At 43.6% G+C, this 25813-nt stretch overlaps 1 protein-coding gene and 1 long non-coding RNA gene across 2 annotated transcripts in view; one reads left to right on the forward strand and one right to left on the reverse strand.

The window, feature by feature from the left end:
* Positions 1–25813, reverse strand: part of LOC101171188 (polypeptide N-acetylgalactosaminyltransferase 10) — an 82432-nt gene that overhangs the window by 28092 nt on the left and 28527 nt on the right. The window contains exons 3-4 of the mRNA XM_023962178.1: positions 16867–17005; positions 9264–9430 (exon numbers count right to left, since the gene is read on the reverse strand). Of these exons, the coding sequence (XP_023817946.1) occupies positions 9264–9430; positions 16867–17005 (306 nt within the window). The remainder of the gene's footprint in view (positions 1–9263; positions 9431–16866; positions 17006–25813) is intronic.
* LOC105355704 lies at positions 9437–11689 on the forward strand. Its single transcript, XR_002291745.1, has 2 exons — positions 9437–10177; positions 10271–11689. It is a non-coding gene; the product is annotated as an uncharacterized LOC105355704 (long non-coding RNA).

The following is a 25813-nucleotide window of genomic DNA, read 5'->3' on the forward strand; positions in this document are numbered from 1 at the left end:
AGCCTCCCATGAAGCCTCTTTCCCATTGTTTGGGCCACCTGGAGAAAGGCTTGTCCGGAGAAGAAAAGGTGAGCGCTGGCATCAGTCCCGTGTCACGCCAACAGTAAAGCATCCTGAGACCATTCATGTGTGGGGTTGCTTCTCATCCAAGGGAGGGGGCTCACTCACAATTTAGCCCCCAAAATACAGCCATGAACAGAGAATGGTACCAAAAGACCCTCCTACAGCACCTTCTTCCAACAATCCAACAGTTTAGTGACAAACAATGCATCTTCCAGCACCATGGAGCACCGGGCCATAAGTGATAGCTATAATAAACTAATGCCATAGAAAAAAACGTGCATGAACATTTTCTCTCTACGGGTTCACTGAATGCTCTACGACCTTGGTATTTCCTGCAAGTCACCTGCATACAGGTTTGACCAGCAGACACCTGGGACTATGGCCTAGATCTGAGCTTTGGAACAAATCCACAGCAAAATATGTTCCAGATGAACCTTTTTTCAACTGAAGCATCATTGTTGTTTGACCCATGTTGTGCCTAAAACATGAAAGACTTGAAACCAAACGGACTGAGTTCTGGATCACTGATGTTTGAAGACTCAAACCCAAGTTTGAGTGCAGAAAATCAGCAGGTCTCCAAGTTTCACACTGAGAAAGTCCTTCATGGTCACGTTTAGCACTTGGACGCTACAGGTCTCTAGTGGAGTCAGTGCTAGCGAGGCCAGAGGCGTCTTTCTGCTGCGCTCAGGTGTTGGTCGTCCACAACACTACTTGTTACCAGCAACATCACACGCCGGACCAGGCTTCTGCTCACCTACATGGACAGGCATTGGGATGACAGATGGCGAGCGGAGAAATCCACGGAGGAGGCAGTTTATTAGCCAAGCTAACCTTGAAAGTATCGGGGAGGTTGGGAAGCCATCGAGCCAACTCTCCCCTGCGGGGAGAGCGGCGGCCAAGCATCCTCCCTGCACGGCTGTGGAAATTCAATTACAGCTTAATGAAGAGTGAGCTGACCTCCCCGCCTCCTCCCTCCGTCCTCCCCCTTCCTCTCACCCATCTGAAGCTCATTATTTACTGTAGGAGCAGGTTAGCAGGTCTACCTGCTCCTCTGGAGGCAGACCTGTCCACAGTCTCCCAACTTAACCCTGTTTTATTTCACCGCTCTCTCCTCGTTTCGGTTTCATCTGAAAGCCAGACCAAGCTGCTCTCGCTCGGCTTTCCCGCTCTTTCACAAGTCAAAAAAATATGTTTCCGAGTTTAAACGTAAGATCCTACTTCAGAGACTGTTTCCAAACAAAGTCTTGAAGAAATGTTTTAGTTTCTTCCCGCCTGCAGATAAGACTCCAGCTAATAAGATGCATTAGTGACCTGTCCTTTAAGGAGCTGTTCTATCCTTTCTTAGGAGGTGCCTTTTACCTTTCAGCCCATCAGCGATCATCACACTAACGTGTAAATCAGAGTGACAAATAAGAGGTGATAAAAGTCCTAAATGACTGGCTTCCATTCCACTGCTGCTGTTTAAATGTGGTTTTTATGGTTTCTTATGGGTAAATTAATTTCTCGTACACATTTATTGCCCGACGTCTCACAGCTTTAACACTTTCATTTGCTACAGAGACAAGATAATCCCAGTTATGTTCTGGGGACAAACTGGAGTCTGGACTAAATGCATCTCAAATGTCAAAATCAATCAAATCAATTCAGGAAAATGAAAGAAAGAGGATTTCACGCCTATTTGTTTTTTGTATTTTTTTTTGTCTCCTACTTGACAATCTTTTGTCGCAGACTGGTTCTCCATCCTCAGCAGACAGAAGGAGATTCACACCAGAGAGGGTCCAAAGTGATTGTTATTTCAGTGATTTGAATGCTCACCTGAAGCTCAAAGCTGACCTCAAAAGTGAACCCTGCTGCTCTGAAAACAAGCATCTCATAGAGCAACAGAGCTACAATCCCTCAGATTTCCTTTGATAGACACACCGCCCCACCAACCATCACCCAAAGGTCCTGAGCATCTCCCTAAGGCAGGGCAGAGAAAGCCTGGAGGGGCTTCATGGCCCCAAGCAGCTCACCTGTCTGCCATGAGGGAGCAAGTCAAAGGCTCCAGTGTGGAAAAGGGATTCAACAAGTCTTGTGGTTTCTGCAGGACTTGACTCTTCCTGGTTTCTGGTCTGAACAAAAAACTCGTTGGTAACCAGAACTACAGAACCTTGGACCAATCAGTAGACGGACAGACGTTATTCCACAGCTTTTAACCATTTATGTCGTCTTTACCTTATGTTGATAAATAGGCAAGGCAAGTTTATTTGTGTAGCACAATTCGTACACAAAGTAATTCAAGGTGCTTCACAAAACAGAAAAATGCATTAAAATCACAATACATCATAGAAATAATCAACGTAAAATTTACTTTAAAAGAAAAGAAAAAAAAAATAAATAAATAAATAATAATAATAATAATAATTGAAAATTGATTTAAAAATAAAGGAAGGAAAGGAAAGAAAAGTGCAGATAGGACCTTTCAGTCATATACACGGCTAAACAGAAATGTTTTAAGTCTAGATTTGAACATGAACACAGAAGAGGCCTGTCTCACGACTTCAGGGAGGCTGTTCCAGATTTTAGCTGCAGAATATTGAAACGCTGATTCCCCTTGTTTAGTTCTGACTCTGGGAATCAACAGGAGGCCGGCCCCTGAGGTCCTCAGAGTACGAGATGGTTCATATGGCACTAACATGTCAGAGATGTACTTTGGTGCTCGGCCATGGAGAGACTTGTACACAAGCAGAGCTGCTTTGAAGTCTATTCTTTGAGGTACAGGGAGCCAGTGCAGAGACCTGAGCACAGGACTAATGTGATCATACTTCCTGGTTCTGGTCAGGACTCCAGCAGCAGCATTCTGGATGTACTGAAGCTGTTTTACAGCTCGTTTGGACAGGCCGGTGAGCAGGCCGTTACAGTAGTCTAGCCTACTGGAGACAAATGCATGAATAAGTATCTCCAGGTCTGGCTTTGAGATTATGTTTTTGATTTTGGCAATGTTTTTCAGATGGTAAAATGCCGCTGATGTTACTGACTTGATATGGCTTTTAAAGTTCAGGTCAGAGTCCATGATTACCCCTAGATTTCTGACTTGATTTGAGGGTAAATAGTGTTATCGTTAATGAAACAAATAGTTTGATTATTGATCCACATTAATTGATCAGAGTTATTGGAGGATTTGTCTTCAATCAAACGACTGATGGGATTTGTTTCTTTGAAACATTTTTTCTTCATCATCTGGACAAAAACAACCTTCCTCAGAAATGATGCTTTGTCTGACTTCACATGGCGTTTAACCTCTACAAGTTTTTCCTCAAACACCAGCTGCAGCAGAGCCAGAGGCCGGTTCTGACGCCGTTACCATGACGATGCGTATTGCATATCAGATAATCTGCTTTTTCTGAAAATTGATTTAAACATATAAAAAAAAACAAGACTGAAGTCCCATAATTGGCTTTAAGGTGTATGTCTTTTGTAAATGAAGCTGGAATAAGCAGGATATTGTCTTTTGACGTGTCCATTCACGTTGGACGGTTGCTTCTGCAAAGTCCATTCATTGCTGATAACGGACACCTCGCCACGTGGACACGAGGTCACTCCACTGTATTATGGGACCTCCTGATCCGACATCTGTTGTGAAATCCAGTGTGTGCGGTTGACGCTCGGCTGAAACCACCACCTTTTTCATCCGTGATGTGGGTCGCAGTTCAGCTGCTCTAATTGGTCCCAGAGGGCAGCAGAGGAAACGGCAGGACGACTGTGGCTGTGCTTTCTGGCTGGGGGGCACTCGCTCTGTCAAAGACCCATGATGCTCATGGACACTTGTTTAATAAAAAAGAACTTGGAACCCCCCCTCTGCCTCCACAGAGACGTTTTCCTGATACAAAGTGGAGCCACAGCTCTGATGACGTTTCTGAGTTCCTTTGGTTTTAAGTCTGTTTGGGTTTCTAATCCTATTTTGATTAGATGAGTTCTTTAAATCAACCGAATGTCATGTTAATATGAACAATCTATGGCATATGGCGTATACTTATATAGCGCTTTCCACCCTCTTTCAAAGGCCCAAAGTGCTTTACAGTCACATCCACATCCACACACTGGTGGCCGCTCCGCTGCCAAACACTGGCGCCAACCTACCACCGGAGGCAAGGTGGGGTTCAGCGTCTTGCCCAAGGACACTTCGACACATGGGCGTGCAGGCGGGAATCGAACCTGCAATATTACGATCATGGGTCGAACGCCCTACCGCTGCACCACGGCCGCCCATCTAAACTTAAAATAGCTCCGGTTGATGTGGTGTTTTACCTTTGCTCGTTGGCTCATTTTCCATCTTCTGAAAATCCAAAAATCTGTCTCCAGGTTTTCAGACTTTACCAAGTTTTGGACTGATATTATCATTATTATTATTATGTAATATTACAAGACTGAACTACAGGAATTCCTCAGCAGAAGATGCAGAATATGAAGTTAAAAGAAAGGGAAAGCCATTTGTTTTTCCACCAGAACATATATTAATAATAAAAATCAATGTTCTCTAGAGCAGTGTTTTTCAACCTGTCTGCCGCGGCACACTGGTGTGCCGTGGGAAATTGCCCTCATTAACTGATGTAAAAACATTTCCCATCTCCAGGATATCAGCTCTGTGTTCATCCAAACATCCTGATAAAACACTGAGAAGTTAGGAATATGAAAGATCATAAAATACTTTCTTCTTTGATTCTATTAAATACACTTCGATAAGAATGACGATACCGCGATTTAGCTGCAGCTTAAGCTCTGTTTTAGGAAAAGTCCCGGAAAAGTCATCAGAACGGTTCAGGTAAACAAACCAAAGCTTTGGAGAGTAAAAATGTTATCCACTATTAAAAAATGCTCTGCGATGAAACTATTCCACCACAGACTCAGTGGACGACCTCTGACAGTTTGGTTTCCATCTGATGGATGGAAACCAAAATAAAAACAGACCCTTCCAGTAGAGAAAAGGGGAAAAACTGAAACCATCTGAGCGTGGACTTCTGACACAAACCAGCAGCAGCAGCAGCAGCAGCAGCAGCAGCAGCAGCAGCAGCAGCAGCCGCCGCCGCCGCCGCCGCCGCCGCCGCCGCCGCCGCCGCAGCGTGTTAAAGCAGGCTCCTTTCTGGTGGGGGTCACAGTGGAGCCCCCAGACCATCTCCATTTCCCGGTTACCCATCAAATGGTTGACTTCCCTCAGTGCTTTTCAGCATCCTCTAGAAATGCAGACTGAGAGCAAAGATCATCTCTGAACCTCTTTCTGACCGGTCCCGTCGATACCAGAAAAAGGTCAAATGAAAAGTCACGGGCCGGCGGTAAACGGTGCCAGGCTCGGCGTGCTAAAGGAGAACGCACTGAAACTCCTGAAATTTAAAAACAAAGAAGCATCAAGGAGATGTTCTCACCGTTTGAAATGGATCAGTATTAGAAAGAAAATAGTTCAGAAAGAACACCAACAGGAAAAAGCTCCACTTGGTGCTTGTAAAGGTTATTTTCTTCAGAAAACACAGCCCCCCCCCACATCACACAGGTGTGAGGAGGACCACTCGGCCCTGAAACCTCACTAAGCTAGCAGACACAAAGGGTAGAAATCGTGTGACCGTTCACATGGCTGTTCTCTGTTCAAAAGTCTGAAACATTGACGTCACTTCATGTCTCCAGATTCAGCTGAAAATCAGTTTGGTCTGACTGCAGCATCGCCCTCCTCCTCCTCCTCCTCCTCCTCCTCCTCACGCTGGACTGTCATTGGCTCTCAAAGTGGGTGGGGTTGGTCGTCCATCAAGGAAAAATCAACAAACCAAAGATTTCTACTTCTGGTGAACTTGAGTGTGTTTGGTTGGAGAGTTCATGCTGAGGGTTTTCGGTGGTTCAACCGCTTTTCTTAGGATGCTAATGCGTTTCCTGCTGCTGGAGCTGAGGAGGCTGCTGCTCAGCGGGAGTGAAACGCTGAGAGAGACCAGCTTAACGCCGTCAATAATCCAAACGGTAGAGGAGAAGCAGGAGAGGAGGAATCACCGCCTGAGGCGCATAAATTAACTTCAGTAAGTCAAACATTTAGGGTTATTTCATTTAGGAAATTTTCATTCAAATGGAAAAGTGCCTTATTAATAATCCCTGGGGGGAATTCAAGCCTGCGTGACAGCAGGTCACTAAAGAGTCATTATGGGATGCAGCAGCAGCTGCAGGCGAAGAGATCTTCAGCAGAAAGTGGACGGCGAGGACGCCTGATCTCCGCTGGGTTTTCAGCTGAATGCACAAAAACTGCCATTTGCTCAAAGAACAGAGTGAAGACATCATGATGCTCCTCTGAAACTGCAGACCAACAACGGAGCTGGTGAACATACCTGCTCATCAGCTGCTCAACGGCCTCCCGTCAGCGGAGAACCACCAAAACTGCCTCTGTAATTAATAGATTGGGCGGGAACAAACCCGCAGAGAAAACCCTCAACGATGCTTCATCCAACCCCTCACTGTGGAGGTGCTGGTGGGGGGTCGTGCATCCATTCTGCAGGAACTCGCTGCTCAGGTCCAGAGTTGCAGAGTAACTCCAGAGTCCTGAAGTTGAATCGTCTGGACTTACAGTCTTCTGGCAGAAGAGGACCTTAAGGCAGACTGCAGAAACCACTTATGCCTCATCTAAGATGCCGACAACAAAACCGTCTACGCCTCCATTCCACCGTTAGGGAGCAACAGCGGGGACAAGATCCTCCACAAGAACAGCTTCTTAACCAGAGGACTCTTGGCCGTCTTGGACCAGAAGCTCAGCGATGTCCTCCCAGATCAGGAACAGCTGAAGAATTTCAGTCCAGCTTTCAAGACAAGGCAAATGACAACCTGCATCTCCTGAGTCAAAACATGCATGTGAGGAAGTCTGAGCACGCTCAGTACGACCACCTGCTGCCGGTTAAAGACGTGACAACAGTTTCACAAAGCGCCAAACCTCAGCTGAACATTTGTTCTGTCAGGAAGATTCTTCCCGCCGTTTCTTTGTCCTGTCAATAATAATAAACTTTATTTGTATAGCACCTTTCAAGATAAAAATCACAAAGTGCTTCACAGTAAAACATGGTAAAACACAATAAAACACAGTAAAACACAGAATAGAGAGAAAATTAAGAAAATGCTATTTTAAAAAGATAGGTTTTTAGCTACTTTTTAAAAGAAAACACTGAGTCTGCAGATCTGAGGCTGAGAGGAAGGGAGTTTCCAGAGGGATGGGGCCACTGCTGCAAAGGCTCTATCACCTTTAGTTTTTAACCGGGTTCTCTGAACAACCAGCAGACCATGGTCACATGACTTCAGGGACCTGCTTGGAGTGGACGGCTGTGAAAGGTCTTTTATGGAGACCGGTGCTTGGTTATTGATTGCTGTGTGTGTTAAAACCAGGATTTTAAAATGCACTCAGACACAGACGGGGATCCAGTGCAGCTGGACTAACAACGGGGTGACGTGTGAGAACTTGGATAATTCAGTTCAAAGCCTTGCAGCAGCATTCTGGACAACCTGAAGCCGTTCTAGAGATTTTTAGCTGAAACGTGAAGATGGAGATGCAGTAATCAAGACGAGAAGATATAAAAGCCTGGATGAGCATCTCCATCTCAGAATGAGAAACAATTGGACTCAGTTAAGCAATGTTTTCAAGATGATAAAAGCAAGAACGCACAAGTGACCCGACATGAGAGTCAAGGGATAAAACCGGGTCGAAGGTCACCCCGAGGTTCCTGACAGACGGCTTGAACCACTGGACTAACTGGGGGAGGCAGCTGTCAGGAACACAGACTAGGACCTCAGTTTTGGCTTCATTTAGTTGGAGAAAGTTGTTATTCATCCAACTCTTGACTGAATCCAGACACCTGTGTAAAATATGGATTTTAAAAGCCTCCTGGGGTTCAAATCCTGCAGACGATCCTGTCCAAGAAAGAAGAAACGCATCTACAGGTACGTGTGTGTTTTATCAGGAGGGTCCCTCTGCTGCGAGTAAACTGGAGGATAAAGACATTCCTGCAATGCAAAAGCTAACTTTGACCTTTGGAGACATTTCTGTTAACCTTAACGCGGCGACAAAGACAGACACGTCTGTAAGTCGTTTCGTTTTTAAGCTCAATAACTCATGTTTCTACTGCAGTGATATTCACCTCTGGACCCAAAGAATATAGTCTATTATTATATTAAATACTAATCAAATCAAGGCAAAGACAGAAGAACAAACAGCTGTCTGAACATCAGATCCTGTTTCTAGCAGGTTCTTTGTTCAGTTCTGTGACTAAAAGGCAAAGGTGACAGCCCACATCATCCATCCTCCACCTCCATGCTTGACACTATACATTGTTTGATATTCTCCAAACTTGATCTCAATCTTTCTGTCATACCAGAAGAAATTTTTATTCTTTCCCAACAAATCACATGTTCAGGTCTCCTTAACAAAATACGCTTACATGTAAGGTCAACGTTTTTTGGGGTTCAAACAGATTCTACGGCATCCGGAAAAACCTCCTGCTGTGGAACAAAGACTCTCCGCGTCTTCGGACCAGACGTTTTTGAGCATCCGAGATGCTAAAGGCTGAGTCGCCTGGACAGATCAGCTGATAACCTCATCAAAGTTAAGATTAGTGTTTCTGTCCCTCTGCCGGCTCCTTTCCATGGGTCTCTGTGGCCTCATGTACGGCAGGCGTGGAGACACTCCCACCAGCAGACATCAATCGAAAAGGCTTCTAATCAATGATTTTAAACCCAAACTTGAAATAGTTTCCAGATAACTTTGCTGACTCTTTTCTGTTTCCAGTAATAGACCCGATCCTCCTCCCGACCCTAAGAAAGGAGAGACGCCGGAACTGATAGAATAAAGCAGCAGTGTTGTCCGACAAACAGGTGACACGGTGTCCACACGTGCACGCACGTGCACACACGTGTACACAGCTCTCAGAGCAAAGCTGCAGCTGTCTGCTCTTGCTAGGATGAATCCCAGCAAACAGTGAGTCAGCCGCCTTTGTTTGTTTGTCTCCCTGTGCGAATGTGGAATATGTACGCAAGAGTCTGGAAAACAACATTTGGGCTTCAGCAGGAAGCGGCGGCGGCGGCGGCGGCTTTCGCTTCAGAGCAGCTCATTATTTGTGCAACAGTCAGGACTCCTGCAAACAAACGGCAGCCGTGTGCACAAAAAGATGCTCCTTCCAAGAGCGACAGCGAGCAGCAGGAGGTTCGGGTACCTTTGTCGCTGAAGTCGTCCACCAGGATGATCTCGGCGATGAGCTGCGGAGGAGAGCGGTTCAGCACGCTGTGGACCGTCCGCAGCAGCGACGACCAGCCTTCGTTGTGAAAGGGGATGATGATGCTGGTGTTGGGGAGCCGCTCGGCGTACAGCTTCTGTTTACAGCTGCAAACACAAGACAGCGAGGAGACCAGATGACAACGGCGTTTACGTCCTGATCCAGCGGGGTTTCAAAGGCCTCTGTAGAAACAACCTTCAGCTCTGTGAAACCACAGGAAAGAGCCTGAAGTTCATTTTTTATGAAAGTTTGGCATGGAGATTGTAAATTATTATTCCAATCGTCTGTGGACAAGAACTAAAAAGAAAGGCTGTAGATTTTAACGCGACCATTTTAAATGTATGTATATGAGTCTGAATTTGTAAAACATAATGCCAGACGTGTCTTTGACAACATTTCTTTATCAAAATGATGATGATCTGAAAGGCGTTTTTCTACAGTTGTGCTCATCAGTTTACAAACTCTGGAATGGAAGAAATGATGAACATAAAGAACACTGTTACGAGCATTCTCATCATGTTTGTGCATGCTTTTTTGTTTGTTGTATGTTGAGCGCTGTGAATGCTCTAAAGGTTCTGCTTGTATGTGTCTAGGTCCCTTATGGCCTTCTGTTTCTCGTGATCGGGTTTGCTGAGCTAAGAACTTGGAGCTGCACTGGATTGGAGGGAGGAAGAAGACTGGAGCCGGCTCGGGAAGGTTTTTGGGCGAATCCATTTATTGTTAAAACATTCCGTTTACCCTTTTGAAACCATAATATGTTGCATGTTAGGTTGTGACGTACGGGTGATGCTGTGGTACGGCGTCCTTACGCCACACTGTGGCCCTTAGGAAGGTGCGAATGCTGCGAACACCAGGTGAGCTCAGGATTTAAGGACTTTTATTTAACTGTGGATTTGTTGACTTCTTTCTGTTTTTTACCCCCCCTCTCTGTACCGTCCTTTGGAAAGCTCTGCAGGAATATTTGACTATGAAGGGGAGTTCAGATCATGATTTATGAATTATTAAAGGTCTTTTGGTGTAGAACACGTGTACAATAAGATGTAAGGAAGAGCTCCACCCGCTGCCGTGCCCTTCCATCCTGTCTATTCTGTCTGAGAGATCAGGGGGGGAATTAGCTGAGCCCCCCCCCACAGCCGTCCATCATGTCACCGAGTTAGTGAAAGATAGCAGCAGAATGAATGAAAGCTGCGGCGAGGTCTGGACCTGCAGGGAACCGAGGCGCAGCCGTCACTCTGCTGTCAGCGGTCAAACGGACCAACCAGCCGCCTTCCAACCACCATCGGCGAGCGGCTGCAGGAATCCTGAACTTTAAGAAGCTTTGAGGGCCACAGAGAGTCTTCAATGGTGAACAGGAGTTCAGATAAGAGGCCAGCATGTTGCAGCTTTGCTGACTGCATTACGGACGCAGGGAGGATGGCGGTGGAAGGCATGAAAGCTTTGACGAGTTTGGCCGCGTGATGCTTCCGTCAAATCTACCTCTGGGATAAGATTCACCAATAAAATATTAAATATAACATTTGTAATGAACCCGGCACTCTGTGGTGCAGGCTGGCCCTCTCCACAGGATGCAGAGTCATTCTTGGACACTGGAAAACTAATAATATTATACCTTTTAGTGAATGTTTGGGAGAAATGACAACAATAGCCAAATATGGACAATCTATGTTTATGATTGAGAAAATGAAACTATGGATGAGATATTACTTAGAAAAGTATAAGAAGAATGAAGGATGAAAATATTATGTTGATATAACAAATGGATCTGTTGAAAATATGTAGGAGAAAGCTTTGATGTAGACAAATAGGACAATTATTACTGTCTCCTTACCCTGGTTTTTGTCTCCTACACACTGGTGTCGCAGAGCAAACGTGTAGTTTTCAAGATTCAACTCGGAGTGGATTATTTGTTGTACCCAGTATTTTTTTGTTTTTCTCACCCTTTGCTGTTTGTGTTTAGTTTAATGTTAGGCTGTTTCCATGTTGTTCTGGTATCAGATAATGGAAAAGAAAAGGAATAAACCCTGATTTTTAAATCTAACACTGGTCAGCATTTATAAAAATGATCTCATTTCCTTTAAATATGCATAAAATATCCGAACAGTAACGCATTCATAATATTGTCAGATGTTGCTTTTAAGCTAAATCAAAAGATATTAAAAATCAAACCAGTTATTGTTTGTAGACAAAAGTGTTTAAAAACAGGAAACTTTGGATGAAATTCCTGTTCTAGTCATCCATATTTTTCTATTCATCAGTAAATTCTTTGTAGTTTCAAACACATTTCAGTTTCACTCATGTTTCAAAATCTGGATTTTCACGTTGTTATCCTGGTTTCTTGGAGTCAATAAAGTTTGTTGAAATTTTAACCTTTGGTGCAAAATGAGTTCTTATAGCTTTTAGTTCCATTAGTTTTATTAGTAATGCAGCTGGTAGTTTGAAGTGCTTTGAAAAAATGAAGGGCAGACAGAAAAAACAAATACATAAAGGTGTCCTTTAAATATTTGGACAATTCCCTTTCAAAATATAACTTGGTAACAAGTTAATACACTATTAAGCATTAGTTTAGCATCAGCTGACCATGAATAAACAATCATTTATAGAGCGTCGCTCATTCTTTATTAAGCATTAGAAAGTAGCTTATAGGTGTTATAAATGTTTTATCCTTGATTAAACTGATTACTATAATGTGATATTTTAAGAGTTTATTCAATAGTTATTTTTAAATTAAGTATCAAATGATTAACAAACCAGTTATCTCGAGGTGGTTCTTTCAGCCATAAGCACATTTAAAAATTGTAAGTAAATGATTTAAAAACTCATTAAAATGTATATTTAGCTTGTTCCAGTTCATCTGTATGATAAATATTTCTTTGTTCTGTATTCCAGTGTTTTGCTCTTTTTTTGTTGAGAAGGTCATAGACGCTTTTTATCTCATTGGTCAAAGCTTTATAAGGAGTGCTTAGTCCTCCCTTTAGATTGGGTCACTAAAACCAACACCTAACAAGTCCTACATGATTTAAAACTACATGAATTCATTTAAATTGACATAGGAATACGGGTTAATAGATGATTAATAACACCGTCATAGTACATGTCTAAAATTGTGGACACATAAATATACATTTTGATGTATTTTTTTAATTATTGACTAACTATTTATAAATGTGCTTATGACTAAAAGAATCACCTCAATAATAACTGGTTTGTAAATAATTTGATACTTCATTTTAAAATGTTAATGAATAAGTCTTAAAATGTCCTTAATAAACAACACAGCTCCTTTCTAATGAAGGAGCTGTGTTGCTTAATAAATGCTAAATAAAGCAGGAGCGATGCTCTATAAAGGATTAATTAGGTGTTTATTCATGCTAATGCTTCATCGTGTGTAGTTATTATGAAGTGTTACCTTTAACTTGAACCATAGAAAGCAAGACCCTTCCCCCCCCCCTTAAATAACTTCTACATCCCATAATCTAGAGATGTACATCGAAATCTGCTTTCAGGTTTTCTCCTATGATGATTTCAAATTTGCTCCACCATAAATGAAAATTAAAGTTCCTCTCCGGTCATCTTCATTGTTTTTACAGAGCAAGCCCGCCCCCACTTCCCATCCCCGTTCCTGAAAGCTTTGAGCAGGGAGCTGGTGACCCGCCCAGCAGATTTTGTATGATTCTCTATAACATAAATACGATCTTTTCCCAACGGCAGTTTTTTTGTCTGCTTCTGATTCACAACAATTTATATAAAGAAAAACTCAGAAATGCAATTTTTGTCCAACATCATCAGAAAAATGCCCCAAAAAAACCAGCATTTTCATCAGAGTGGCTCTTTGGACTTTTGTATGTTATTTGACAAAAGCTGCAGTTATTTTCATATCAGTTTATCCTTATTGCGTCCAGAAGAGACAATCATTAAATGTAAGTCAAATTTTTGTTGTCGATTATTGTGTTGCCATAAAAGCTGCAACAACCTAAAGTGGAGAACATTTGTCCGTTTCAGGTCAATAATCTTTCAGGTAAATAATCTGATTTAGTCACAGATTCCTTTTCTTTTGGATCTTTTACCTCCACGTTCATACAGACGAGCTTTGACCACCAGGAGCGGAGCGTGGGACGGATCTCACATCCCATGGCGAGTTCCTCTAAAGGTCACTGGATGCAAACTGTATAGATGTGGAGATAAACACCAGAACATCCACGCTCCCCAAAGAGGAGCCCAGCAGAGGAACCGATTCAAAGCGCCTCAAAGCGAGGACGGGTCAGAGGAAGCCTCCCTGTGTGAAGAACCGGGTCAGAACCTCCAAGGAGGTTCAGCAGAGGGTATTTATGGAGCTACTGGGGAGTTTATTTTCAGAATTTTTGTGTTGCAATGAGTCAGACGAGACCTGAATGTGAGGGTGGACTGCGCTCTTCATCATCATTATCATTTTGATCAAACCTCAAAACGATCTATTCTAAACAGAACGGATTATTTTGGAGTAAAGCTTTATTTTGGAGGTTCAGTAAAGCACTGACACATAAACTTTCAAAACTTTTTTGTTTTTTACAGATTTCTCCTGTAAAATACTGAAAACATGCATGTTTTGTTATTTCACTTTTCTAATAATTGATTTCACAGCTTTTCCAACTCTCCCTCAATCATTTATTATTTCTACTCGTTCTCAGTTCCTTTTTAATATGTGGGTCGTCATTATTTGTGCAGCATTTCTGTTTTTTCATGTTTTTGATTTTTTTAATTGTGTTTTTCAGCAGGTAATACTGAGATGGCATATTTGTCATCTAAAAACATATCAAATATAAAAAAATGAAGCAATTAGACTAAAGAAATGCAGTTGTGCTGCCTCTCCTGGAGCAGTTGTGTTTGCAGTCACACACAGGCCAGGCTCTGCTGGACAGTTTCAGGCCTAGCAGCAGCTGTTATTTTGTTGCCATGGCGACGGATCGGTGTGATGCTGGATAGTCTCCATGGGGATTTAAGGCAGCACTGGAGGATCAGCTGTGCTCTCAGGACTGGAGCTGGACATCATGGACAGTCAGGAGTCTGTCCATTTCTTCCTTTGTGAGCTTCAACGGCAAATATTTATCCCAGAAAGAATCACAAAGTGCTTTACAAACGGAGCAACGGCCTAAAGTACGTCTTTCTGAAGACATCAAGGATCGGGCCAAAGAGTGGGGGGGGGGGGTCAAAAGGAGCAGGACAGAACATTTTTGTACTTTTGATCTCCTACATGTAAATGAGTGGAGACGGCACAGAGGAACAGGAAGATCTCCTCTGAGTTCCTGCAGTGTGGCGTCCGTCTGCTCTCTGACTGTCTGGACTTCAGTGAGGCATGAAAAGGGAATGAAGCTGACCAATAAAGAGCTCTGCCTTCAGGCTTAGCTTCAGCCTGACTAGAGCTCAGGTAAGTAAACCACCTGCAGCCTCAGCTTCATTTACTCCCAGAGTTCAGCTCTGCAAACGAGAAGGTCAAAAATGAAGCTAAAGTCTTTGTTGGTGAGGAACAGAAATGCTTGAGGAAAGCTTGTAGACCAAAGAGTCGACCGTCATGGAGAGAAGTTTGATCGTCGATTTTACGTCAATTTCAACTAACTTTACAGAAAGAACATAAACATGTTTGAGACTGAATCCCTGTGGAAAACTCCAGGTAGGTTCATTTTTTGTGATTATTCAGCAAGTTAGCTGACAGATGTTTGAAAAGTTCTTAATAAAGTCGGTAAAATGCTGCGGGCAGCATCAGAGTGAGAGGAAAGGATCTGTGTGACGTTTTAAAGATGACGTCACAGAAAGAATCCCAACATTCAGATGTTCTGTGTCACTCACAAGCTTTTGCCATCGACTTTAAATACCACTTTCAGCACTACACAACTAGAATGTCATTGTATCGTGTGATGATGGTGTGAATATTGAGTTATGCTAGGGGTAATTATTGTGTTATGTTTGGGTGATAGTGGTGTGATGATTGGGTAAATATTGTTTGATGTTTGTGTTTGTCATTTTTGTTTGATTTGTATGTGATGATTCAGTAGGTTTTCTGTGATGCTTGTGTGACTTCTGTGTGATGCTCGTGTTATTTTATTGTGTGATGTTTGATGATTGTGTAATATTCGTGTGTGGTCTTTGAGTCATTGCTGTTTGATTTTTGTGCGATTCTTGTCAAACTTTTGTGTGATAATAGTGAGATAATTGGGTAAATATTGTTTGATGTTTGTTTTTGTCATAATTGTTTGATTTGTGTGATAATTAAGTGGGTTTTTTGTGATGTTAGTGGGATAATGCTGTGATGCTTGTGTGAGTTTTGTGTTATTTTATTGTGTGATGTTTGATGATTGTGTGATATTCGTGTGTCATTGATTTTTGTGGGATTATCGTCATATTTTTCTGTGATTATTGTGTTACTTTTGTGTGATTTTATTGCGATTGTTGTGACATGTTTGTGCGAAGGTCGAGTGTGGTCTTTGTGTTATTCCTGTATGATTTTTGTGTGATTACTGACAGACTTTTGTGTGAGTTTTGCATGATTTTATTGTGATTATTGTGTGATAATGCTGTGATGGCTGTGTAACCTGTTTTGTAGAAACAATAATAAAAGTATCAAAGTGATGAATTTAAAAATGAAGTGTAGAATTCATAAACGTCTGTGGTCGTGTTATTGTCTGAACGCTCCAGGTCATCAGCAGTTCATTTTGGGCCTGCAGGTTGCAATGCACAATTCCAGCCAGCAGGTGGCAACAACTCTTTGGTGTTGGAAACCAGACAACAAAAACGTTAAAAAAACACGATTTATAGCTCAAAGAACAGCATCACATTGGTTGAATCAAATTTAAAGAAACGTAAACTATTTCCCGTCAGATCTGCTCAACTTTCAGACAGAGACTGAAAAAAAACAGATGAAGCAAAGTTCATGTCATTAAAACGGTCCTGGACTTGTTCCGCACACTAAAACATCATTTTATTAAGAACTTTTTATTAAAATTTGATGAGATTTTAGCTAACAGCTCTAAGTGAGAGATATTCTCCCAGGTGATTTAGGCGCTTTAGAGGCTCCAGTTTGAAAAACATGCGTTTTATTTTTAACCAGCTGGAATTGTGTCTTTTTTAACAGTAGAAATGAGAACATTTCCTTTCTTCTATATGGACGGAGGGATGACTCACACAGGGTGTGTTAGCTGATGAGCAAAGCTGTAAGTCAGCAAGTCATCAGAACAATTCTGAAACACAGAAGCAGGACACTGAAATACAGCCAGACCGACTCGTTCTCCCTCCACAGGGATGGAGAGCCAATCTGTGAGCTGACCTTCTGCGGCGGGGAGGAAAACCTCCGTGGCCCGTTTCACCTCCTGGGGAGATGAAGCTGCTCAGAGGCGCTGACCCCTATCTGGCTGACAAACGGCAGCTTCTGGATTTAACGCGATTCAGTGAGTCCAAACAGGCAGAACTGAGGGCTTTATGAGTTTTATCTTAGCTCTGAGGTGAAACACAGAGCTGTCTGGTGAATCGTAGCCTTTTCCAGATGTTCAGGGGTCCATGTGTTTCTGTGACTCACTTGGGATGGCGAATGTCGGGGACGGAGCGGTTCAGGGAGATCCTGTCGCTGACGAAGATGTTGAAGCCATTCTCCCTGTAGGCCTGGTCCACCCGGTCAGCATCCGTCAGGGGAAACGCCTTCCCCTGCTCGCCGTTTCCTGCATCACAGACACACAAGCTCCTGTTCTTATACCCGTCACTGTCAAAACAAAGTCACCGTGTGGTCATGTGACCCCTGCTGCCTATGGAGGTGACCTCAGCATGCTTCTCCTTTCTTCTGATGTCATCAATTGTTATGGAAAAAAAAAAACGTCTGAACTTCCGCCTGACATTTTGGAACAGGACCGGCTTTCCTTCCATCCCCGTGATCCCAACAAACTGCTTTCATTTGTTGTGAGTTCAAAGCACAAGAGGAACCTTCAAGTTGTTCATGGAACCAGATCCGAGGCCAAAGATTAGAACCTGGTGCGGCGGTGGATTCCTACTTAGGTGACGATCCGATTGACTGAGGCTCACAGATCAAACCTCAGTTGTTCTGTTTGGATGGTTGCTATACCATGCACGCCCAGACCATCATGTTTAAAAATGCTTTAGTTTTTCACATTTTTATACAATCTTTTTGTTCAACCCATGGAATAAAAGCTGAAAGTCTGCACTTCAACGGCATATCAGTTGTTTTATTTCAAATTCACTGTGGTAATGTACAGAAAATAAATTAGAAAGAATGTGTCTCTGTCCAAATATTTATGGTCCTGACTGTATCTACTCTGCATTATTTCAGGAAATCAGAATCAACATAACTATGTGACAAAGCCACATAAATGTATCATGTTTTCTGTATTTTACACCCTATGAGGTGAAGAGGTCCTATGTTTTCCTTTTATTTTAGTGAATGTGTGTATTTTGGGTATTTGTGTACCGGGGATGCCGCTGACGTCACTCCTCACAGCTGATGCGATCAGCTGGGGTGCGTTAACACCCGGCATGGCTTCCGGGTTAAAAAGGGACAGACAAGGTGGGCAAAAAGCCTAAGGAGAGTTCAAACTCTGACAAGACGGAAAGGGAGACTAAGAGGGCCCTTCCAACAGCAAGCACGCACGGAATACCCCGGAAACCGACCATCGGGAGTCACAGAGGAGGATCTGACGTGGACCTTTCCAACTTCTGCCGCTGGGATTATTATTAATTTCTTTTGGGGAAGGACGTGGCTGGAAAGTGACCATGAGAAAAATGAGACTCCCTGACGTTAACCCGAAGGACGGGGTGAGATCATTTCAGTTTTTCTGTTTCTTTTGACTTTGGGAGGAATTGTTTACGTCGGAGCGCTTACGCGCACACAGGTGGGAGTCGCTAGACGGACAATAGGGAATCATCGTAAACGCGTGCACGGACCTATAATGTAATCGGGAGCGCGATTCATGGAGTGTGACTGGGTTCAATGAAATTATGATGGTTAAAGAACAAATCTTGATTTAATTGGTTGTTCATTTGTTCATTTGTGTTCCATAGTCAACCCACGACAATAATCTTAAGACTCTAAATGAACTGTAGAGTGTTACATATGGTGGCCAGTATGGGGATTAATTTATCCTTTTTGTAATTTGTTTTTCGTGGGTGTGTGGGGTGATTTGTGTATGTATTATTTCTATAATTTCTAAAAAGCTACTGAGACACAAAGTAACAGAAATGGCTGAGGCTGAAACAGATTTAGATTTCACAGCTGGGCCATTTGTTACCCGCAGACAAACTTCAGACGGAGGATTATCATCATTACTAAGTACCTTATACCTGCATAACAGTGAGGATGACGGGTCCGTACAGGGGGATAATGAGGATGATGAAGTGGATGATGTGAATGATGATGCTGGGGTTGAAGTTGCTGAGACAGAAGAAGCTCATACACAAGAACAAAACTGTCAAACGGAGAATGACAATCTAGCTCAGGAGGTGGCAGCACTTAAAGATCACGTGAAGGAATTAGAAGAAACTTTCAGAGCATCTGTCACAAGCTCTCTTAACCGAGAAAGTAATTTCAGGGAGTATGTGGACGTCAGCTTTGCTAAGCTAGAAAAAACTTTAATGTCCAGCATAGAAAAACTAGAGAAGGATGTGGTGAACTGTTTATTGCGAAGGGATGAGAAATGGCAGAACCAACTAAAGAAATTTAGGACTGTTAGTACCCCTCTACCTCGGCGAACAGTAGCCATATCCACCGAAACAGATTACACTGTGACACCCACACCCTGTCATTCACACCAAATAAGTCAGTCTGGTGCAACCTCCTTTTACTCCAAACCTCCTGTTCGGTTGGATTTTCCCACGTTCGGTGGTCCGCAGACCTCGGATGCGCTGAATTTCATTGAACGGTGTGAAAACTATCTTGACCTTAGACCAGGGGTCGGGAACCTATGGCTCGCGAGCCATATATGGCTCTTTTGATGGTCACATGTGGCTCGCAGACAAATCTTTAATTCTAATTTTTTTTTTTTCCATTAGACCAGTCCTTCTCGTGCGCGATGCGATGCCAGAGGCGCGCAGTAGTAGCGGTGCTTAGAGAGACAAATCTGCGCCAGCACTAGTATAAGTTTAAAATTGTCTATTAATTCACAGAGTTTGTACCAGCCAGAAACCTGTGAATTGCCGTGCCTAAAACTGCGCGCTCCCGTCTCTGAGAAAGAGCGCGCAGATGCGGGGACGGGATGTGTGAGGGAGAAAGCAGAGGGTGGGGGTGAGGTGTTGTGGGGACAGGCAGCAGGTGAATCGCGCAGGGATTGTAAAAACGTAAAACCCGCTGCCTGTCACTCACTGCAGCGTGTGAGTGTGTGTTTGGCTCCCCGTCTGCATGTGATCAGTCTGTCTCACATCTACAAAACATTCAGACCTACAATCACGTTTAAAGTCTCAACGCCTGCATGAAGCAGAAACTCACCACGGATCAACCAGACTAGACCATCAGCAGAACTACCACGAGAAATACTCATCATTTATAAGCAACAGCATAACAATGTTATTAAAAAGAATCCACAGACTTATTGTACTTTAAAAATGTTGAAATTACATCAAATGCACACATTCACTTGTATTTTAGTTTTAAACATATTGTCGCGGACTGAGTTGGACGACTGTCGGGCCGCGTTAAAAGTTCTGGAGTTCATGGAACGCATCGATCAAGCAGAGATCTGATTGGCCCTCAGTTCTGTCGCTCAGCCTGTTGTTAGGTAGTTTGGACCAATGGGGTTCAGCTATGGGCCGAATAAGGGAAAGGGGAGGGCTGGAGCAGGAGCAGGGGGATATAAAGTTGGGAGAAGCGCTCTCGTCTCGGCGGGAGAGATTCAGGAGCTGCTGAATTAATTGTTCGGCGTTTGTTGCGGTCTACAGTAACCAGAATAAAGAACCTTAAAAGAGGTTAAGTCTCCGTGCCTCAGTGTGGGAAAGGGATGCTACATTATTGTATGGCTCTTTCGAAATTACATTTAAAAATATGTGGCGTTTATGGCTCTCTCGGCCAAAAAGGTTCCCGACCCCTGCCTTAGACCCTTATCAAATCATGAGCTGTTAGGAGCCCTGTCCGCGGTTCTGAAGGGACCTGCTTTAAGCTGGTGGAAAGCCACTAAACCTGTTGTGCATGATTGGTTAACATTCAAGGAGGCTTTTTTATCTGCTTTTCTGCCAACTGATTATTTAAGTGAAGTGGAAGAGCAATTAAGAACAACTGTGCAGAGGCCGGAGCAATGTTTACGTGACTTTGCCTATGACTATAGGGCTTTGTGTCTGAAGTGGAAACGAGACATGACAGAGGAAGAAATAGTTCGGCGGATACTTAATAACATCAACCCCAAGGTGGCCGGCTGTCTGCGTGGCACCGTTTCATCGGTAGCCCAGCTGGTGAAAATAGGTTCAATGGTGGAGAAGGACTGTTCAGGAGCTAAAGAGTACTGGCAGAAGGTGCATGCTGGTGCTGATAGACCACCCAAAAGACAAACTGACCGGAAAATGATGCCAAAGGGAGCAATAGGGGTCACAGTGGGAAAACAGAACCCACAGAAAGGTAGTGAGCCTAAACTTTTAATGATCCCAATCACCATACGGGGGGTGAAAGTTGAGGCTGTAGTGGACACTGGGAGCACGTTTACATTGATGAGGAATGGTTTATGGAGAGAATTAGCTCGGAACGAAGAAAGCATTCAACCTGCTGAAAGACAATGGTTTGTCATGGCGGATGGAACAGTGCATCAAGCCCTTGGTAAAAAGACCATTTGTTTGGAAGGACAAGTGGGACAGTGGCCATTGTCTGTCCATATAATGGAAGATGTACACCTTGCCTTTCCTTTAATCCTGGGTTTGGATTTTCTTTCAAGATCCGGAGCCATTCTCAACTTGGCTAAGAATTCATACGGCTTAAGATCTGACCAAGGTTATGTGTATCACGAGTTCGGTTCGCCAATGCAGGTGCAGTCCAGAGATCATTACTCAGCCAACCCCTCTTTACCATCAGTTCAGCTTTATTATGCTGTTCAGCCCGGAAAACTTCCTCCGTGTTGGGCAGCCACCACCACGCTGGACCCTGTGACCTGTGACACAGATTTTCCTGAGTTGCTTGGAACCCTGATTGATGATTGGCCTACAGTCACATCAGGGGTTTTAGGGAAGACCAATGTGGAAAAACACACTATTTTCTTAAAGGATGATGTACCAGTCAGAAGTAGAGCTTACAGAATTTCTCCTTTGAAGAAGAAAGTGATCGAGGAACATGTAGAAAAAATGCTGCAAGAAAACATCATAGAGCCATCTCAGTCGGCCTGGTCATCTCCTGTAGTCCTAGTGAACAAGCCTGATGGATCCTACCGGTTTTGTGTGGATTACAGGAAGATCAATGCCAAGACCCTGCCTGACGCATATCCTATGCCACTTGTTCATGACATCTTGGAGTCACTGGAAGGCGCCTCCTGGTTTAGCTCCTTAGACCTTCAGGCAGGTTATTGGCAGGTAGAGATGAACGAACGTAGTAAACCAGTCACTGCTTTTACAACACACCTGGGACTTTTCCAATTCAAATGCATGCCTTTCGGATTGCGGAACGCAGCAGCAACATTTCAACGGTTGATGGAGAAAGTTTTAGGACAATTGAGAGGACGGATATGTTTTGTATACATTGACGACATCATTGTGTATTCAAAGACAAAAGCAGACCATCAGAAAGATTTGGCCACTGTATTTCAAAAGCTGCAGGCTGCCAATCTTAATTTGAATATGAAGAAGTGCCATTTTTTTAAAAGGCAGTTAAGGTTTCTGGGTCACCTTGTGTCAGAGAAAGGTGTGGAGATTGACCCAGACAAGACCCAAGCAGTAAGCAATTTCCCTGCTCCCAAAGACCTAAAATCCCTCCAACGATTCTTAGGTTTAGTTGGATGGTACCACAAGTTCATACCCCACTTTGCAGATATAGCCGCTCCTTTGCATAATTTAAAAAAAAAAGGGGTTGAGTGGAGATGGACTGAGGAATGCCAAGTCAGGATGGATATGTTGAAAAAAGCTTTAAAAAGCCCTCCTGTATTAATTCAACCTAACCCAGTGCTTCCTTTCCAAGTTCACACAGATGCTAGTGAGGTGGGTCTCGGAGCAGTTCTGACCCAAGAAACTGGAAAAGGTGAGGGAGTCATCGCTTATGCTTCCAGACTGCTTAATGGGCCAGAAAAGAACTATTCCACCACCGAGAAGGAGTGCTTGGCTGTAGTTTGGGCAGTGGAGAAATGGCGACACTACCTAGAAGGTCAGGAGTTTCTCATTTATACAGACCATGCAGCATTATCATGGGCATTCAATTGTCCAAAGTCATCTTCCCGGTTGACGCGCTGGACCTTACGTTTACAGCAGTTCAACTTTAAAGTGCTCTACAGGAAGGGATGTCTCAATCAGGTTCCTGACGCATTATCAAGGGTTTGGGAACCAGAGGTGGGAACCATGGGTTCTAACAACCTACCACAGACCTGTGAACATTATGAAAACAGGTCTGCTCCATGTTTAAAGATCTCTAGGAAGAGTTCCACCGACTTACCAACAACCTTAGCAGAGATAGCCGAGGCCCAGGCCAAGGACTCAACAGTGAACGAGCTATGTCAGTCTCAGTTAGGGAACCCTCCTGCCGATCGTATCAGTTTTATTAAACATCAAGGGGTCGTGTATCGTCGGGTTCCTCTGAGAGACCAAGGAACAAAATTCCAGTTAGTGGTTCCTAAATTGCTAATCTCAGATTTCCTGAAATATTTCCACGATAACCCTCTAGGAGGTCATCTGGGACAACTAAAAACATTGTTGCGGGTTTTGGAGGTAGCCTGGTGGCCTAATGTGCGTAAAGATGTATGGGATCATACAAAAAACTGTGAGGTGTGTCAAAGAACCAAAGCAGATAACCGAAAACCATCAGGTTTATTACAAAACACCTCTGTGTCTCTGCCGGGAGAGATGTTGGGAATTGATATCATGGGACCTTTCCCAAGGAGCAAGAAATCGAACACCGTTCTTGTAGTGGTCGTTGACTATTATACAAAATGGGTGGAAATGTTTCCCCTCAAAGATGGCAAAACACCCCGGGTTGTAAAAGTCCTACGGGAAGAAATATTTACTCGTTGGGGGGTACCAAAATACTTGGTGTCGGACAGGGGTCCTCAATTTACCAGTCATCTGTTGAACGAACTCTGTAACAACTGGGGAGTCGTACAGAAATTAACCACCAGCTACCATCCTCAAACAAATCTGACAGAACGTTTCAACCGAACCATAAAGACCATGATTTCCTCCTTTATCGGCCAGCAACACAACACCTGGGACCAATGGATCCCTGAGTTCCGCTTTGCCATAAACACCGCTCAACAGGAAACAACAGGGAAAACCCCTGCAGAGTTAGCCTTAGGACGAAACATACTTGGCCCACTGCAGCGGTTAATTCACAAACCTCCATCACCTGAACAGTTGGGGTCGTACAACCTGGTAGAACGGCAACGTAAAATGGCAGAGGAGGTCAAACGGAGAGTGGGGTTGCATCAGGCTAGACAAGCTAGGTACTATAACCAACGGAGGAAAGATGCGCACTTTCTCCCGGGTAACCTAGTCTGGGTCCGAACACATCCACTTTCCAAAGCCACTTCTAAGTTCACAGCAAAGCTTGCGCCTAGATGGGAAGGGCCAGCAAAAGTACTACAAAGATTAGGGCCTGTTAATTACAGGGTTGGTTGGGGTGACCCACAGAAGGAAGATACCGTCCATGTGGTTAATTTAAAGACCCATCATGGGTTAAGTCCTTAGAAGCCTCCGGCTGGAGGGGGGGACTATGTGACAAAGCCACATAAATGTATCATGTTTTCTGTATTTTACACCCTATGAGGTGAAGAGGTCCTATGTTTTCCTTTTATTTTAGTGAATGTGTGTATTTTGGGTATTTGTGTACCGGGGATGCCGCTGACGTCACTCCTCACAGCTGATGCGATCAGCTGGGGTGCGTTAACACCCGGCATGGCTTCCGGGTTAAAAAGGGACAGACAAGGTGGGCAAAAAGCCTAAGGAGAGTTCAAACTCTGACAAGACGGAAAGGGAGACTAAGAGGGCCCTTCCAACAGCAAGCACGCACGGAATACCCCGGAAACCGACCATCGGGAGTCACAGAGGAGGATCTGACGTGGACCTTTCCAACTTCTGCCGCTGGGATTATTATTAATTTCTTTTGGGGAAGGACGTGGCTGGAAAGTGACCATGAGAAAAATGAGACTCCCTGACGTTAACCCGAAGGACGGGGTGAGATCATTTCAGTTTTTCTGTTTCTTTTGACTTTGGGAGGAATTGTTTACGTCGGAGCGCTTACGCGCACACAGGTGGGAGTCGCTAGACGGACAATAGGGAATCATCGTAAACGCGTGCACGGACCTATAATGTAATCGGGAGCGCGATTCATGGAGTGTGACTGGGTTCAATGAAATTATGATGGTTAAAGAACAAATCTTGATTTAATTGGTTGTTCATTTGTTCATTTGTGTTCCATAGTCAACCCACGACAATAATCTTAAGACTCTAAATGAACTGTAGAGTGTTACAACAGATAAAAACACAAAAGTTTAGGAAGTAAATGTTTTTATCACTTTAAATGATGTCAGTTTAAAGTTTTTCTGTCAACTTCCTGGTTAACTTCAGCAGGAAACCAAACCTAAACATCTCTGCAGTTTGGGTTCATTTCACAACAGATCCTGAAAATGTTCTCCACAGTTTTTCCTCCTCAGAGTTTTTCTGACTATGGTTCCAGTAGATCGATGACGAGAAGACAGTCAATGGAGACGCAGCAACATAGAAATGGAACAACTAGAAAACACTCAGTCCTGTCGTCTAAGCCAGGGGTGGGTAAACTACGGCCCGTGGGCTGGATCCGGCCCGCCTCCATGTTTGGTCTGACCCACTGAACATTATCAGAGACCCATGTTTTTTAGTTAAATCTGTCAAACAGAACAGAAAAAAGTCTTCCCTTTCTACGTCACAGTTCATCTTTCCCAGTTTAGCTCGTTCTTTTAGAGCAATTATGCTGTTTTTTTAAACAGCACACCCTATTCTGTGTCCTGATTGGCTGGAGACCCTGTCAATCAATCTCCTCTGTGTCTCTTGAACAGAAACGTGGAGCTCTTCAGATCAGAAATCTGTGATCGATCAGATCTTTGTTTTCATTCTAAGATCCTGGACTTAATTTCTATGAAGGTTTGAGAATTTAAACCAGAGAAAAGGTGAAAATGTTCATGTTTGTCTGAGAAAAGTGTATTTATGCAGTGAGGAGTTTTACTGCCATAAACGTCTGGAATCAGACTCCGTGGATTTCACCGATCAGGGTTATTTTTAAATGAGGAAACTCTGTTCTGGTGAGAAGCTAACGCAGATATATGCGTAGCTGCAGCAGAAGACATAGAAATGAGCTTTTTACTGGATGAGAAACA

The sequence above is a fragment of the Oryzias latipes genome, chromosome 14 (assembly GCF_002234675.1).
Source record: "Oryzias latipes chromosome 14, ASM223467v1".
NCBI lineage: Eukaryota > Metazoa > Chordata > Actinopteri > Beloniformes > Adrianichthyidae > Oryzias > Oryzias latipes.